The following is a 13585-nucleotide window of genomic DNA, read 5'->3' as shown; positions in this document are numbered from 1 at the left end:
CTATACAATAATGCAGTTATTAAATGAATGACTTCTCTCTACTATTGTGTTTTCAAGTGTCATTCATATAGCCTCTATCGGCACTTTATTCCTTTTTATGACTATTAGTTCACTGTGTGGAAACCATTATTGCTTTAATCTGTTGATGAATATTTGAGTTGTTTCCAGTTTTTAGTTATTTCAAATAATGTTGCAGCCTGGTGTGGTGGTACAAGTCTGTAATCCTAGTACTTGGAAGGTAGAGGCATGAGCATCAGAAATTCAAGATCATTCTTGTCTACACAGGGAATAAAGAGCTAACTTGGGCTATGTAATACTTGGTCTCCAAAATATAAAACAAAATAAAGCTAGGTCTGGAAAGATAGCTTAGTTAGTAAAAAAAAAAAAAGCACTTGCATACCTAGTAGGATCCCTAGCACCCACCTACAAATCCAGGCACAACTAACTGTGTGCATCTGTAATCTCAGTGCTGGGGAGGTGGAAACAGGCGGACCCCTTGGGCTTGATGGCTAAGGAGTCTAGCCAATCAGTGAGCTTTAGGGTTGGTAAAGAGCCTATTTCAAAAAACAAGGTGGAGAAATGATTGTGGCAGACACCCTATATCTACCTCTGATCTCCACATGCTTGTGTATCCCCACACTCAAACAGGCACACACACACACACACACACACACACACACACACACACACACACACACACACCAAGTAATGAGGCTATACATGTTCCTGTATAAGTTCTTTTGTGGGTGTATGTTTCATTTCCTTAATAATAGACCTAAAAGCCAGGTGTAGTGGTGCATACCTTTGATCCCAGCACTCAGGAAGCAGAGGCAGATGAAGCTTTGAGTTCGAGAGGCCAGCCTGGTCTACAGAACTAGTTTTGGGACAGTCAGACCTACCCGACAATCTCTGTCTTGAAAACCAAAAAATAAAAATAAAAAAGAAATATATATATATATATATATATATATATATATATATATATATAAATGGAATGGCTTAGTCATATTGTAGCTTTTTATTTGTATTTTTTGAGACAGTGTCTTATTGTGTAGCCCTGGCTGGCCTTAAACTCACAGTCTCCCACCTCTGTCTCCCAGATTTAATCTCTGGATTAAAAATGTGTGCCCACCATACTCACCTCTAATCTTTTTGAGGATCTGCCAGGCTATTTTCCAAAGCAATCAACCATTTAATGTTTCCAGCAGGAAGATATGAGGGTCTCCACTTTTCAATAGCTGTTACCATTTTTCTCTGAGGATTGTCATTCACGTAGGTGCAAAATGGCTGTTCTGAAGTTTATGAGAAGGGGACTCCGTCCTGTTCATCCTATATCCTAGAATCTAGGAGAGTACCTGGAACTTCTCAGATACTAAATATTTTATTGGGGGATTGGGTATAGCTCACTGACAGAGTACATATCCAACATACATGGAGTCCCAGCTTCAATCTCCAGCACTTAAGTTGGGGGGGATAACTATATATGTACACACATACACACACATACATATATATGTGTAGTAAATAAATAAGATCAAAAGCTACTTTGTTAAGATGGTTAATATATTTAACTTCAAAAATAGATGCATCAAGAATCTAGGTTTTTTTCCATGTACAGTACTGAACTACCCCTTTTCTGATACCATAGTCTTTCTTCTGAGAAGAAAATGGATGAATGTCCCCTTTTTTATAATTTGTGATTTTTATTTATGTGTATGTGTTTACATGAGTGAGTGCTACTTATGTGTGGATGCCAGTGGAAACCAAAAATATGTCATCAGATTCCTTGGAATTAGAGTTAGAAACCAAGCTCAGGTCCTCTGCAAGAGCAGTATACTTCCTATTCAGCCACTTCTCCAGCCTCTGTGAGGTTCTTTTTCTATTTCTTCAGATCATTCTTTTTGGTTTTAGAAGTGCATATATTCCTGATTTAGACACAGATAATATCACAGATAATATCATAGATATTATCTCAATGTGTTTGATATATATATATTTATAAAATCTTAGATTTACTTAATTTTTTGTGTATGAATGCCTTGCCTGCATGTATATAGTGCATCATGTACATGCTCGTTGGGTACCCTGGATCTGGGGTTATGGATGGTTGTGAATCACCACATATGTGCTGAGAATGAACCTGGGGCCTCTGCAAGAGCAACAAGTGCTCTTAACCCCTGAGCCATCTCTCCACACACACACACACACACACACACACACACACACACACACACACACACATACACACACACACACACACTCTATATTTGGTTTTTCAAAACAGGGTTTCTCCGTGTAGCCCTGGCTCTCTTGGAACTTGTTTCATAGACCAGGTTGGCCTCGAACTCAGAGACCTCCCCTTGCCTCTGCCTGGGATTAAAAGCATGGTGCCACAGCCCCGATATTTCTTGTATTAGTTTTTCTTACAAAACTCTGAGCTTTTTTGTTCAGGGCTTTTTGCTCACCCCCAGATACTCTATGCTTGCAAATAGCCATCTTCTTGTGGCCTTCCAGGCTAGCCACACTGAAGAGGCAAGTCTATCAGCCTTTTTTATCTCTCTCCACTCTCCATACCCATTTTTGGAAGCACCTGGCACACTTGACAAAGTGACAGAGGAAGTCAGGCTAGGGACTGGGTGATGCTCACATCCAGCGCTGAGCACTTGAAAAATTATTTGTTCAATGAATAAGCGAACGTGAATAGATAAGAAAGACTGGGACTGAACTGGAAAGGTGATTCTCTGTTACAAAATGCAATCTGGTCAACAAATATTTATTGAGTACTGACTGTGTCCTTGCCTTGTGGCTCTATGTCAAAATACATGGTAAACAAAATCAGGAGTCGGCCTTGGACAAGGAGTTTCTAAAACCACTTCTTAGCTGCATCGTTCTATTTCCATGCTTTTATCCACCTATTGATTTTTGAGGATTACATTCTTGCCTAAGAAATCGACTCGTTTCCTTAGATTCAAATAGTTGGTTCTCATCTGTCAGCAAAACCCCGATTCCTATGTGCCCCCAGGGCACTGTTGTATCTCCTAAGAGCTAACCCCAAATGTTTGGGTCCAAGCTAACTCCCCCTAAAATGCTAAACTTCCTAATGTTGGTTGGGGTCCTGGGATGGGAACCTCCAAGCGAACGGACAGCACATCCGCCAGAGGGTGCTGTGAGGGCAGGTTTGTGGCGGGAGGGGAGCTCGCCCAATGACCCTCCAACACAGGTAGGCGTATTAGTTGGTTTCCTTTCTTTCTAGTTTCCTTCCCACCCACTAGAACCGTCGCCGCCCCTCCCCCACGCAAGGATTCTTCTTGCACACAGGGATTCGACTTTCGCGGCGACTCTAGCCGTGCTTGGTTCCGGAAGAAGTCTCGCCTCCGTCGCAGACGCCCCGCGGCTGGAGCTCTCCTGTCCCCGGACCGCCAGGGGCGCAGGCGGCGGGTGGGTGGGGACCTCCAGGGCTGCAGCGGTCCGCCGCGCCGCAGGGGCCGCGAAAGGGTTAACCCGGCGGGGGGGGAGGGGGGGGGCGCGGGCCGCGCGTGCGCTCTGCCGCCCTCCATTGTCTCCACGGCGGCGAGGAGCGCCGGCGAGCGCAGCCCGGGACCGAGCGGGGCGGTGCGGCTGGCTGGAGGAGCCGGCGGCGGCTGGAGCCGGAGCGCGACGCCACGCGACCGCGGCTTCCAGAGCTCCGCCTGGCTGCCCCACCGCCGCGAGCCCTCCCGAGGCCTGGAGGAGTCCCGGCCGTCGGCCCCGGTCGTCGAGTCCTGAGACCGGGGACGCGCGCGGCGCCCCGAGCCTCCGCCGCTTCCTGCTGCGGGCGGGCGGGCGGGCGGGCGGCCTCCTCCGGCGCCTCCCTCCCTTCGCTGCGGCTCCTCAGGCTCTCGAGCCCGGGGGCGGCCTGTGGCGCGCGGCGCCCGCTCCGGACCGCGCGTCTTCGGACCTTAAGGAGAACATGCATTCGTCTTGGACTGTTTGAAATTCTTAGTTTGGGGTCCCCGCTCGCTCGCTTTTTCCGCCCCGCGGATTTTCTGAGGGTTTTTTTTTTTTCCTCTCTCTCTCTTTTTTTTTTTTTTTTCATTTTCTCCCCTCGAGGCTCTTTTGTAAACCTCCCCCCCCCACCTTTATGTTCGCCCAGCCCTCCACCCGCTCCTGAGTAGTGGGGGAGGGTTTAGGCCTCCAGGTTCCCGCCCCACCGGGGCCCGGGCGAACATGGGGGGCAAGCAGAGCACGGCGGCCCGCTCTCGGGGCCCCTTCCCGGGGGTCTCTACCGATGACAGCGCCGTGCCCCCGCCGGGAGGAGCGCCCCACTTTGGGCACTACCGGACGGGCGGCGGAGCTATGGGGCTGCGCAGCCGCTCGGTCAGCTCGGTGGCGGGCATGGGCATGGACCCCAGCACGGCCGGAGGGGTGCCCTTTGGCCTCTACACCCCCGCTTCCCGCGGGACCGGCGACTCGGAGAGGGCGCCGGGCGGCGGAGGGTCCACGTCGGACTCCACCTATGCTCACGGCAATGGTTACCAGGAGACAGGCGGCGGTCACCATAGAGACGGGATGCTGTACCTGGGCTCCCGAGCCTCGCTGGCGGATGCTCTACCTCTGCACATCGCACCCAGGTGGTTCAGCTCGCACAGTGGTGAGTCCGCGGGTGACAGAGGCCTTAAAGGGTGGCGAGTAAGGGAGGGCGCGCCGGGGCGCCCCAAACCTCTTCGTGTGTTAAGCTATGGGTATGAAGCTAACTCCTGCCTTTCCCTTGGTTCCTCCTGTGCCAGAGGATGAATAAGATCAAGTGGTTTAACGACTGCCTAGGGAAAAAGCTGTCTACCAGGCTGCGGGGCCGGGCGTTTTAGGACTACAGGCATGTGTTCACTTGTGGATGGCAGAGTGAAACCTGCCCATTGAAGTCCCATTTATTAGCATCGTGGTCCTCAGAGAAGAGGTCTTCTTGTCTGGCTTACAGTTTGGACTCTTCTTTTCTGCCACAGCAGCATGGTGTCTTCCTGTCTGGTTAGGGAGGTAATGTCTCCTAAACAAAGAGTGAGAAAAGAAATAAAACTAAGGGGCAAGTGGTTCTTAGATTAGGGTTCTTACCCTTGCTAGGAAAGGGAGGTGGCTAGTTTTCCCTGCCAGCTGGGTAGCTGTATAAATTGTTTAAAAGGGAGCAGGAGGCTGGCTTAGACAGGTGTGGTCTGCTATATGGAAAGCCTTCCCTCCTTGGATTTGCAGGACCAGGGTTCTGGTCTCCCATGCTGCATTCAGTAGACTTGGCTCAGTGACTCTCACATCCCTCCATCTTTTTTCTCCTGCTCCATGATAAGTGCCTGATCTTCTCGTGAATCTGCATCTTTTTTTTTTTTTTAAACAAAGCACCAGCAAGGTGGAGTATTACTGTCCTGCAGTTGGCACATGACTGGGGAGGAGGAAGATTGAAAGAATCTGGATGAATTCATTCTGTGCTCCTCTGGTGACAAGCCAGGAAAAGGCTGGAGGGGGATTTCCCAGGCTCTGGCTGGTAGGGCAGAAAAGGCCTGGCAGTCGCTTCTAGAGGAAAACAGGTCTGTCTGCTTGGCTGTCCTGAGAGGGCAAGGCAGGGTTCTGGAAACCTGGTCAAAGGGGTGTGAGACTGCTGTTTGCTAATTAGCAGTTCAAGTGAAGTGGTAACATATTCAGACTCCTTTGGGTGAGTTGGGAAATTTCAGGTACTGTGTAGGAGAAAGCATTCTCCTCTCCTTAGGGTACATTATGAAAGATTTACCTGTGGGATTACTCTTGTAGCTATTTCAAAACAGTAGGTTTTAGGGGGTTCTCTTCTTTTTTCTTCCTTTTGGTCAAGTCCATAGTCTTAAATTTTTGATATAACTTTGGTAGGGGTATAGTGGCTAGTTTAGAGTCTCTCTGACTGTAATTAAACTGTTGGAAATCAAATACAAGGCATATCTGCCTTCGGTACCCTTTAGGCATTTGGTTTTGCGTTAGGCATCTTGGAATTAATAATCTTCCTATTTAGTTTGAGTCCAGAAGGAGTCCAACTGTATTTGTGAGACGATTGTGATTACATTTGTAAATAAACTGTCATTGATACGCTTTTAAAACTGAAAATTAGTGTAAATAGGTTCTCTAAAATCACAGAGTGATTTTTGAGTGTGGCAAACAACTAATTTTATAAAGTCTTGTATGGAGGAGTGAGAAAATCTTACCTTTTGGACAAGATTTCTTTTTTTTTGTTTTTGTTTTTGTTTTTTCGAGACAGGGTTTCTCTGTGTAGCTTTGCGCCTTTCCTGGAACTCACTTGGTAGCCCAGGCTGGCCTTGAACTCACAGAGATCCGCCTGGCTCTGCCTCCCGAGTGCTGGGATTAAAGGCATGCGCCACCACCGCCCGGCTGGACAAGATTTCTTAAGTCTGTCTCTTACTAGAAATTTCTTTATCCTTGTTCCACTGCCAGATTCCCTGACAAAGTTAGGCACTTACAACTGAATTCCAAATTTTCACACTCTTCAGCTGTGAAGTCTTAGATTTCTTCCCCACCATCACACCCCCATTCAGGCCTGAGAGTAGGGAGCACCACTGAACAATAGGAATACAAGAAAAGCTGGAGATACTAAACTTTTCAGTGTCTCTAAAGTGTGTGTTAACATTATAGGTAATACATTTATTTATTTACTTATTTTTATTTATTTTAGTATATGGGACCATTCTGTCCTTTTGCAAGACTTTGAGCCTATTGAATGCCCCCCTCAGGGCATCCTGCAGCTCACCTCAAACTGCCTCCACAAATTCCCAGATGCCTTTTGCTGGGGTGGGTGTACCAGCCTGACCGAGAACCACTGTTTAAAGGGATTGGCTCTTTTGTACAAATAAAGTAATTAGCTTTTCCTGTGCTGTTCTCTTGAGGTGAGGGCTCATTTGCATCAGTGGTTCTGTCTCCTGGAACAGGCCATGGAATTTTCTGGGGCATCCTTTTCTCTCTTGTTCATGGCTGCAAGAAGAGAAGCCCTTTCTACTTTGGAGTCTTTGAGTTAGGTCTGAGCATCTTTTGCTCTTGAATGGTAAGATCCCAGCGGTAGGGTTTTTGAGCTTGATTGACCAGATGCCTGGAAACTGATACAGTGTTTTCAAGGTGCTTTGGGGACTCCTCAGAGCGCAGAAAGCCGTCATTAGTGAAACAAGTCAAGGCTGTGGGCTTATGCTGTGTCTGGAAGTAGACTACTGAGGGGTTCCATTCTTAGGTCCTCTTCTGAGTAGCTTTGACCTTGGACAAGACACAGCACCTTTCTCTAGGCTGATCTTTGTTATTTTAAAAATAGATGTGGTAATCCTCAGTGGTGGCAGCTTGTAATGGTTGTTCTCCAAAACCCTATGAGAGGATATACTGCAATCACATTTGTCTTCCGTGCTCCTGTGCCTTCCTCATGCTGTGACCCTTGAACATCTTGAGTTCTTTATGACAGAAATGTTTGTTCTTCCATTCTTCACATAGATAGCTCCTATGGACCCCTTAGGGCTCAACAGAAATTTCTCCTCAGAGGCCACTCTTAACATCTGGCCCTACCTGTGATTGTTTTCAATCATTTGTGCTAATCTTAACAGTTTTTTTTTTTAGCATGTTTTATAAGCATTTATCGGCTTACTTATTTTTTCTTGTAGTTTGATTAAGTTCTCAGCTCTGTGAGACCAGAATGATCTTTGATCACTGCTGTAAGTCTTACACTGTGCCTGGCACAGGTATTTGCTGAATGAAAATGTGAATGGTTTATGTCCATCATCTCCTTCATCACTGTAACTCTACTCCCAGTTTGCAGGCGAGGTGAGGAACCCAGACAGCTAGCTAGTAGGTAGCAGAGGTAGGACTGGAATGCTAGTCTGATAGCACCAGAACCCTGGCTCTTTTTATTTAGTACTTTGTTTGGTTAATTATTATTTGTTTGTTTTGAGACAAGGTCTTAATATATGACCCTGACCGGCCTCAAACTTATATAATACAGGTTGGCTTTGAACTCTTAATCCTTTTGCCTTCACCTGAATTGTTTCAGTTATAAACATATGTTGCTTATGTCCTGCTGTGCTCTAAGACATCACTCTGGCCTCTCTCATCTGTAACTTAAGGAAGTAGTACCCTGGAAACTTACTCACCAGTAAGTAGGAAGGCTAGGCTTATGATAGTGCCTGACTTAGAACCTTGAGCAGACAAGTCATGTAGTCCCTGGTTTATTATATGTTCATCTGTAGATATCTGTCCTCCAGCAGAGTCATTGTTGAGGGTCTTGTGTGACAGTATACACAAAAACAAAAGCCAAAGGAAATCCAGATGGAACGTGGTGGTGTCTTAGAGACAGTGGTGGTGTTCTGTGCCTGCTCTGTCTCCTTAGAACTTGATGGGTGGAGAGGTCTACATGTATGGGAACATAGGCCCCAGATGGAGGCTGGTGCTGTCTGGAGTCTGACCTACATCCAGTTCTCCCATAAATACTACTGAGGAAAACCACCTTGGAGAAGCAGTTACAGCCCTTTCCTTTCACTGTTCAGCTGCTGGTTTTGTTCTGAGGTGATACTATAGCTTTTGGTTTTCTGATGCTACTCTGGAGGTCTTTCTTTTTTGTAGTAGTTCTGTTAACCTTGGAATAGGGGTTTCCAAATATGAAGAGAAAACATGAAATATCCACCATGTTAGGAGATGTTGATATTTTCTGAGTTCTGCTGGAAAATGGCTGGCTATTGAGGGGTTTGGTCTGGCTTCTTAGTAATGTATGTGTATATTCAAAAAATCTGAATTTGTTCTGAGGCTGAGATGGAATGACTTTGCTAAGTGTCTGAATATGCTATCAGGGTATCTTCTAAGTTCTATTTTGCTGTCACACTAGGATTTTCAAAAGGTTTAATTTTTATCCTATTTTTAAATAATGAGGGACAGTTGCCAACTCTTTGAGTGGATCAGAAAACCTTTGTGTCTCACTGTAGGTATGCTGGAGGTAATGGGCCTTTGTGAGCTTTCTGAAGAAGCAAAAGCATTCTGTGGTCCCTAAAGAGCTAGATCCATCCCCTGCCCAGCTTTGTAAGAACATGCTAACCTTAATGAAGACTTTGTTTTTAATGCAGGATTTTTGGCTTTTTATTACCATGAGGGGCTTATTTTCCACGCTTCCTTCAGGAAAGATACTTTCCTAAGAGTCTTAGTTAACTATTCCTCACGAGATCTGAAAGGCATTGCATTCTTAACATGGTTGCTTTATGGATGTGTATATTTTTATATTAAACAGACTCATCGCCAACTATGTTACAAGGAATACTGTGAGCCAGGGCATCCTTAACCAGAGAAAGAGTGCTAGCTCCATTCTTGAGAAGGAACATGCTGTGTATTCTACAAATGTGATGATATTCCATCTGAGCTCAGTGGGCACTGAACTCAAGTTTTAGAATACCCAGTTATAGCCAGTAAGGTGGCTTAGCAGATAAGGGCACCTTGCCACCAAGCTGATGACCTGAGTTCAATCCCCAGGACGCACAAGGTAGAAGGAGAGAACCAACTCTCCTAAATTGTCCTCTGACCTCCAAATGTCCATATACACATGTACACACATACATGCACACAAATAAAGTAAAAACTTGTGACACTTTAATTTGGCAGGAAAGACCTCATAGGGAACCAGTGTTGACTTAGATGGATATTGGTCCTGCTCTTCTTAAGCCTTAAGTTAGGTTAACCACAGTAGGTCTCTGAAGTTGTGGTACTCATTGAATCTTGAAGTTAGCCCCAAACCTGAATGCTAACTTTAGTCTCTAGAATGATAGGTTATTATATATTTTTATACATTTCCCCCCTAAAGTTTGCTGTGGCCCAGTCGAAATCAAATGGTTGGGTCTTAGCAGTCCCTTCCCCCACTTTTGGTTTTTCAAAACAGGGTTTTTTGTGTATTCCTGGTTGTCTTGGATCTCACTCTGTAGACCAGACTGGCCTTGAACTTAGAGATCCATCAGCCTCTGCCTCCCAAGTGCTTCGACTAAAGATGTGCACCACCACTGTCTGGCTGGTTCTTAGCATCTTAACATTATAGGCTTGAGTGCTAGAAGAGGCTTATCAGAGACCTGGAGTTTGTACTTCTTTTTTTTTTTTTTTCCGAGACAGGGTTTCTCTGTGTAGCTTTGCGCCTTTCCTGGATCTATCTCTGTAGACCAGGCTAGCCTTGAACTCACAGAGATCCGCCTGCCTCTGCCTCCCGAGTGCTGGGATTAAAGGCATGCGCCACCACCACCCGGCCAGTTTGTACTTCTTAAGTTCTCATAAGAACCAGCTGTGGTCTACAGAGTGAGTTTCATGACAGCCAGGGCTACACAGAGAAACCAAGGTGGGGTGGGAGGAGAGAACCAAGTTTATCTTTTTTTTTTTTTTTCTTTTTGGTTTTTCGAGACAGGGTTTCTCTGTGTAGCTTTGCGCCTTTCCTGGAACTCGCTTTGGAGACCAGGCTGGCCTCGAACTCACAGAGATCCTCCTGGCTCTGCCTCCCGAGTGCTGGGATTAAAGGCGTGCGCCACCACCGCCCGGCCCAAGTTTATCTTTGCATCCAGAGTTGGGTTACTGTCTCTGGTGTGCTGTTTGGATAAGGAGTAAAGACCAATGATCAAAAAGTTGATAAGAAACCAAATTTCATCTTAAATCAGCAGCGGGGACAGTTTCTGGACTGATGGCAGTTTACCTTGAGATCTCCCTGGCTTGGAAGGCAAGCGAAAGGGTAAAGTCACAATATCATGTGACTCAAGGTGAGGTGAGGCATGATAAGAATTTATAGTGTACTCTCGGACATATAGCAAGAATTAAACCAGACGGTGGTGGCGCACACCTTTAATCCCAGCACTCGGGAGGCAGAGGCAGGCGGATCTCTGTGAGTTCAAGGCTAGCCTGGTCTACAGAGATAGATCCAGGAAAGGCGCAAAACAAAACAAGAATTAAACAGATACAAACAGGAGCTCTCCTGATAACTGAGTGACTCCAGAGTATTCCTAAATTTGACTGTTCTCTGTGGAGCCTCAGGACAATGCAGATGTCTGGACCCCAATCCCAGAGTTCAGTAGAGCTGAGGAGAATTTGTAACAGATTCTGAGAGTGTAGTTAGTGTAGCATCTACTCAGCTCTGTCATGGATTTCATTTTCCCTTCTGAAACAGAAAGAACTTGGTGCTTTTTTGGGTGTGTTCATTAGCATTGTTTTAGATATTTTCTACACAGGATCCATACAAGTATTTTTCACCAGCAAGAGCATTCTTCATAATTTTTTTCCCCACATGGAGCTAAGCATTTGTCTCCTACATAAAGGCCTAAGCCAGTCTGCCTGGTCTTGAGAACAGACAGTAATTAGCAGGGTCCTCCTGGGCATGCCTCCCCCTCCTTTTCCTGTAAGGCCCAGTCGCCTTGGGCTGTCGGTACCACTGAAGGGCCTGCTGAGTGTGGCCTCTCACATACAGGCCCAGCCCGGAGCTGCAGAGGTCAAGAGCTAGGACAAATCATGACACTAAAGTGGACACATTCCCCAGTTTCCACATTCCCCTCACTGTCTCAAAGCAGGAGGAACTGGTTGCACTGAGACATTTAGTCAACTGATAATTATTGAGTACCTGCCGTATACTAGGAACTTTTGTAGGTGCCGGGAACATCTTAAAGATTAGCATTCTTTTCAAGAATCTTTGCTTTCTTCCTCTCCCCCCTCGCCCCCAGACAGGGTTTCTCTGTGTAACAGCCCTAGGCTGTCCTGGAACTCACTCTGTAGACCAGGCTGACCTCAAACTCACAGAGATCCGCCTGTCTCTACCTCCCAAGCACTGGGATTAAAGCCTTTCTTCCTTTTTAAGAGTCTGTTCTCCTCAGGCTTTAGGTTTTATCTTCTATATCAGCTCTGGTGTGTAAACAGACTCAGGTGTGGGTGAGGTTGCTGCACAGGTGTTTCTTCTGAACTCTTCAGTGACCACTTTTTACTAAACCCTATTTCTGGGCTAGGCAGGTGATCTTTGTGTTTCTAGCAGACTAAGAAATGTCTCAGGTGACCTAGTATCAGGGCTCTCTGTCTTCTCAAAGAGAACGTCTAAAGAAGGGCTATTTTTCAGAATTGTCATTTTATCCTTGGACTTCAGTATCTTTGTTATGCCTTTGTTTTCTGGTTATTGAACACTAGAAGCATGGTTTACCACTTTTCTATGTCTGTCTTTGTTAAGGAAAGGTCCCCTTGGTCTGGTAAGTGTAGGTTTCTGAGCTCCATGGTATCGATACTCCAGTGCCCCCCACCCCCCCATTGCTTTATACTGAGGTAAAATACATTTTTTCAAGACAGGGTTTTTCTGTGTAGCCCTGGCTGTCCTCGAATTCACTCTGTAGACCAGGCTGGCCTCGAACTCACAGAGAGCCTCCTGCCTCTGTCTCCCGGTGCTGAGATTAAAGTTGTGTGCCACCACCGCCCGGCTCATCTTCACCATTTTTAAGTGTCTAGCTGAGTGGTGCAGTAAAGGATTGTAAAGTGTTTGTCTCGTGACTTTTGTTTTACTTAGCTAATGCCCGTTACCTTCAGCCATGTTGTATCTCCTGTCAGAATTTCCTTCCGTTTCAGGGTTGAGCATCACCACACAATGTGTGTTACAAAGTGTATAATCCAGAATGTATACCACATTTTGCTTCTCTGTGCATTTGTCACTGACACATGGATTGCTTCCATGTTATTGTGGCTAATACTGTTGTGAATGTACAAATTTAGACCCTAATTTTGCACCACCGCCGCTCCAGTGATGGGGATGTTTCTAGGCTCTATAACCACTGAGCCATATCCCCAATGTTTTCATATATATCCAGGAGTAAAATTGCTGGGTTGTATTTTCTATTTTTTTGAGATAGTGCCTCATGTAGTTCAAACTGGCAGACTCACTGTGTAGCTGAGGATAAATGTGGATATCTGACCCCCTGCCTCCAGCTCGAGTGCCAGGATTACCTGCTCAGTTTGTTTGGTGCTGGTGATTGAACTTGGCGTCATACATTGAAGGCAAACACTACCAAGTTGAGCTATGTCCCCAGCCCCTCTGATTTGGAACCATTGTCCCCTTTCTCTCAGGTCTTGGCTGTATTGCTGGGGGATGGTCTGGAATTCACTGTGTAGACCCTGCTGACTTAAACTCAGAGATCTGCTTGCCTCTGCCTTCTGAGTGCTGGGATTATAGGCATGGAATCACTTTTTTTTTTTTTATAATAGCTAACCTAATGAGTGTGATGTTGTAGTTTACATTGCTGCCATATGATTGATGAGTTTTTTCCTAGCCATTCGTGCATCTTTGTAGAAATATGTGTTCATATCATTTGCCTGTGTAATTTTTTTTTCATTTCATGTATGTGGGTGTTTTGCCCCCCCCCCCCCCCCATATCTATGCACTACATTTGTGCTTGCTACCCTTGAATTCCAGTCTCCCAGAACTGGAGTTACAGAAGGTTGTGAGCTGCCATGTGGGTGCTGGGAATTGAAACTGGGTCCTCTGGAAGAGCAGCCAGTGCTCTTAACCACTGAGCCGTCTCTCCAGCCCCTCCTCTATTTTTGAATCAGGTTAGGTTTTTATTTTGTTTTGTTT

At 45.9% G+C, this 13585-nt stretch overlaps 1 protein-coding gene across 3 annotated transcripts in view; it reads left to right on the top strand.

Moving 5' to 3' along the window:
- Positions 1 to 3928: 3928 nt before the first annotated feature.
- Positions 3929 to 13585, top strand: part of Znrf1 (zinc and ring finger 1) — a 108414-nt gene continuing 98757 nt past the window's right edge. For all 3 annotated transcript variants that reach the window (XM_052727339.1, XM_052727338.1, XM_052727337.1), the window contains exon 1: positions 3929 to 4630. In XM_052727339.1, coding sequence (XP_052583299.1) covers positions 4207 to 4630 — 424 coding nt within the window. In that variant the 5' untranslated portion in view covers positions 3929 to 4206. The remainder of the gene's footprint in view (positions 4631 to 13585) is intronic.

The sequence above is a fragment of the Peromyscus californicus genome, unplaced genomic scaffold, assembly GCF_007827085.1.
Source record: "Peromyscus californicus insignis strain IS unplaced genomic scaffold, ASM782708v3 Scaffold_8__1_contigs__length_139910024, whole genome shotgun sequence".
Lineage (NCBI taxonomy): Eukaryota > Metazoa > Chordata > Mammalia > Rodentia > Cricetidae > Peromyscus > Peromyscus californicus.
Note: the sequence above shows the minus strand (reverse complement) of the source record. Positions and strands in the feature narration are given on the sequence as shown.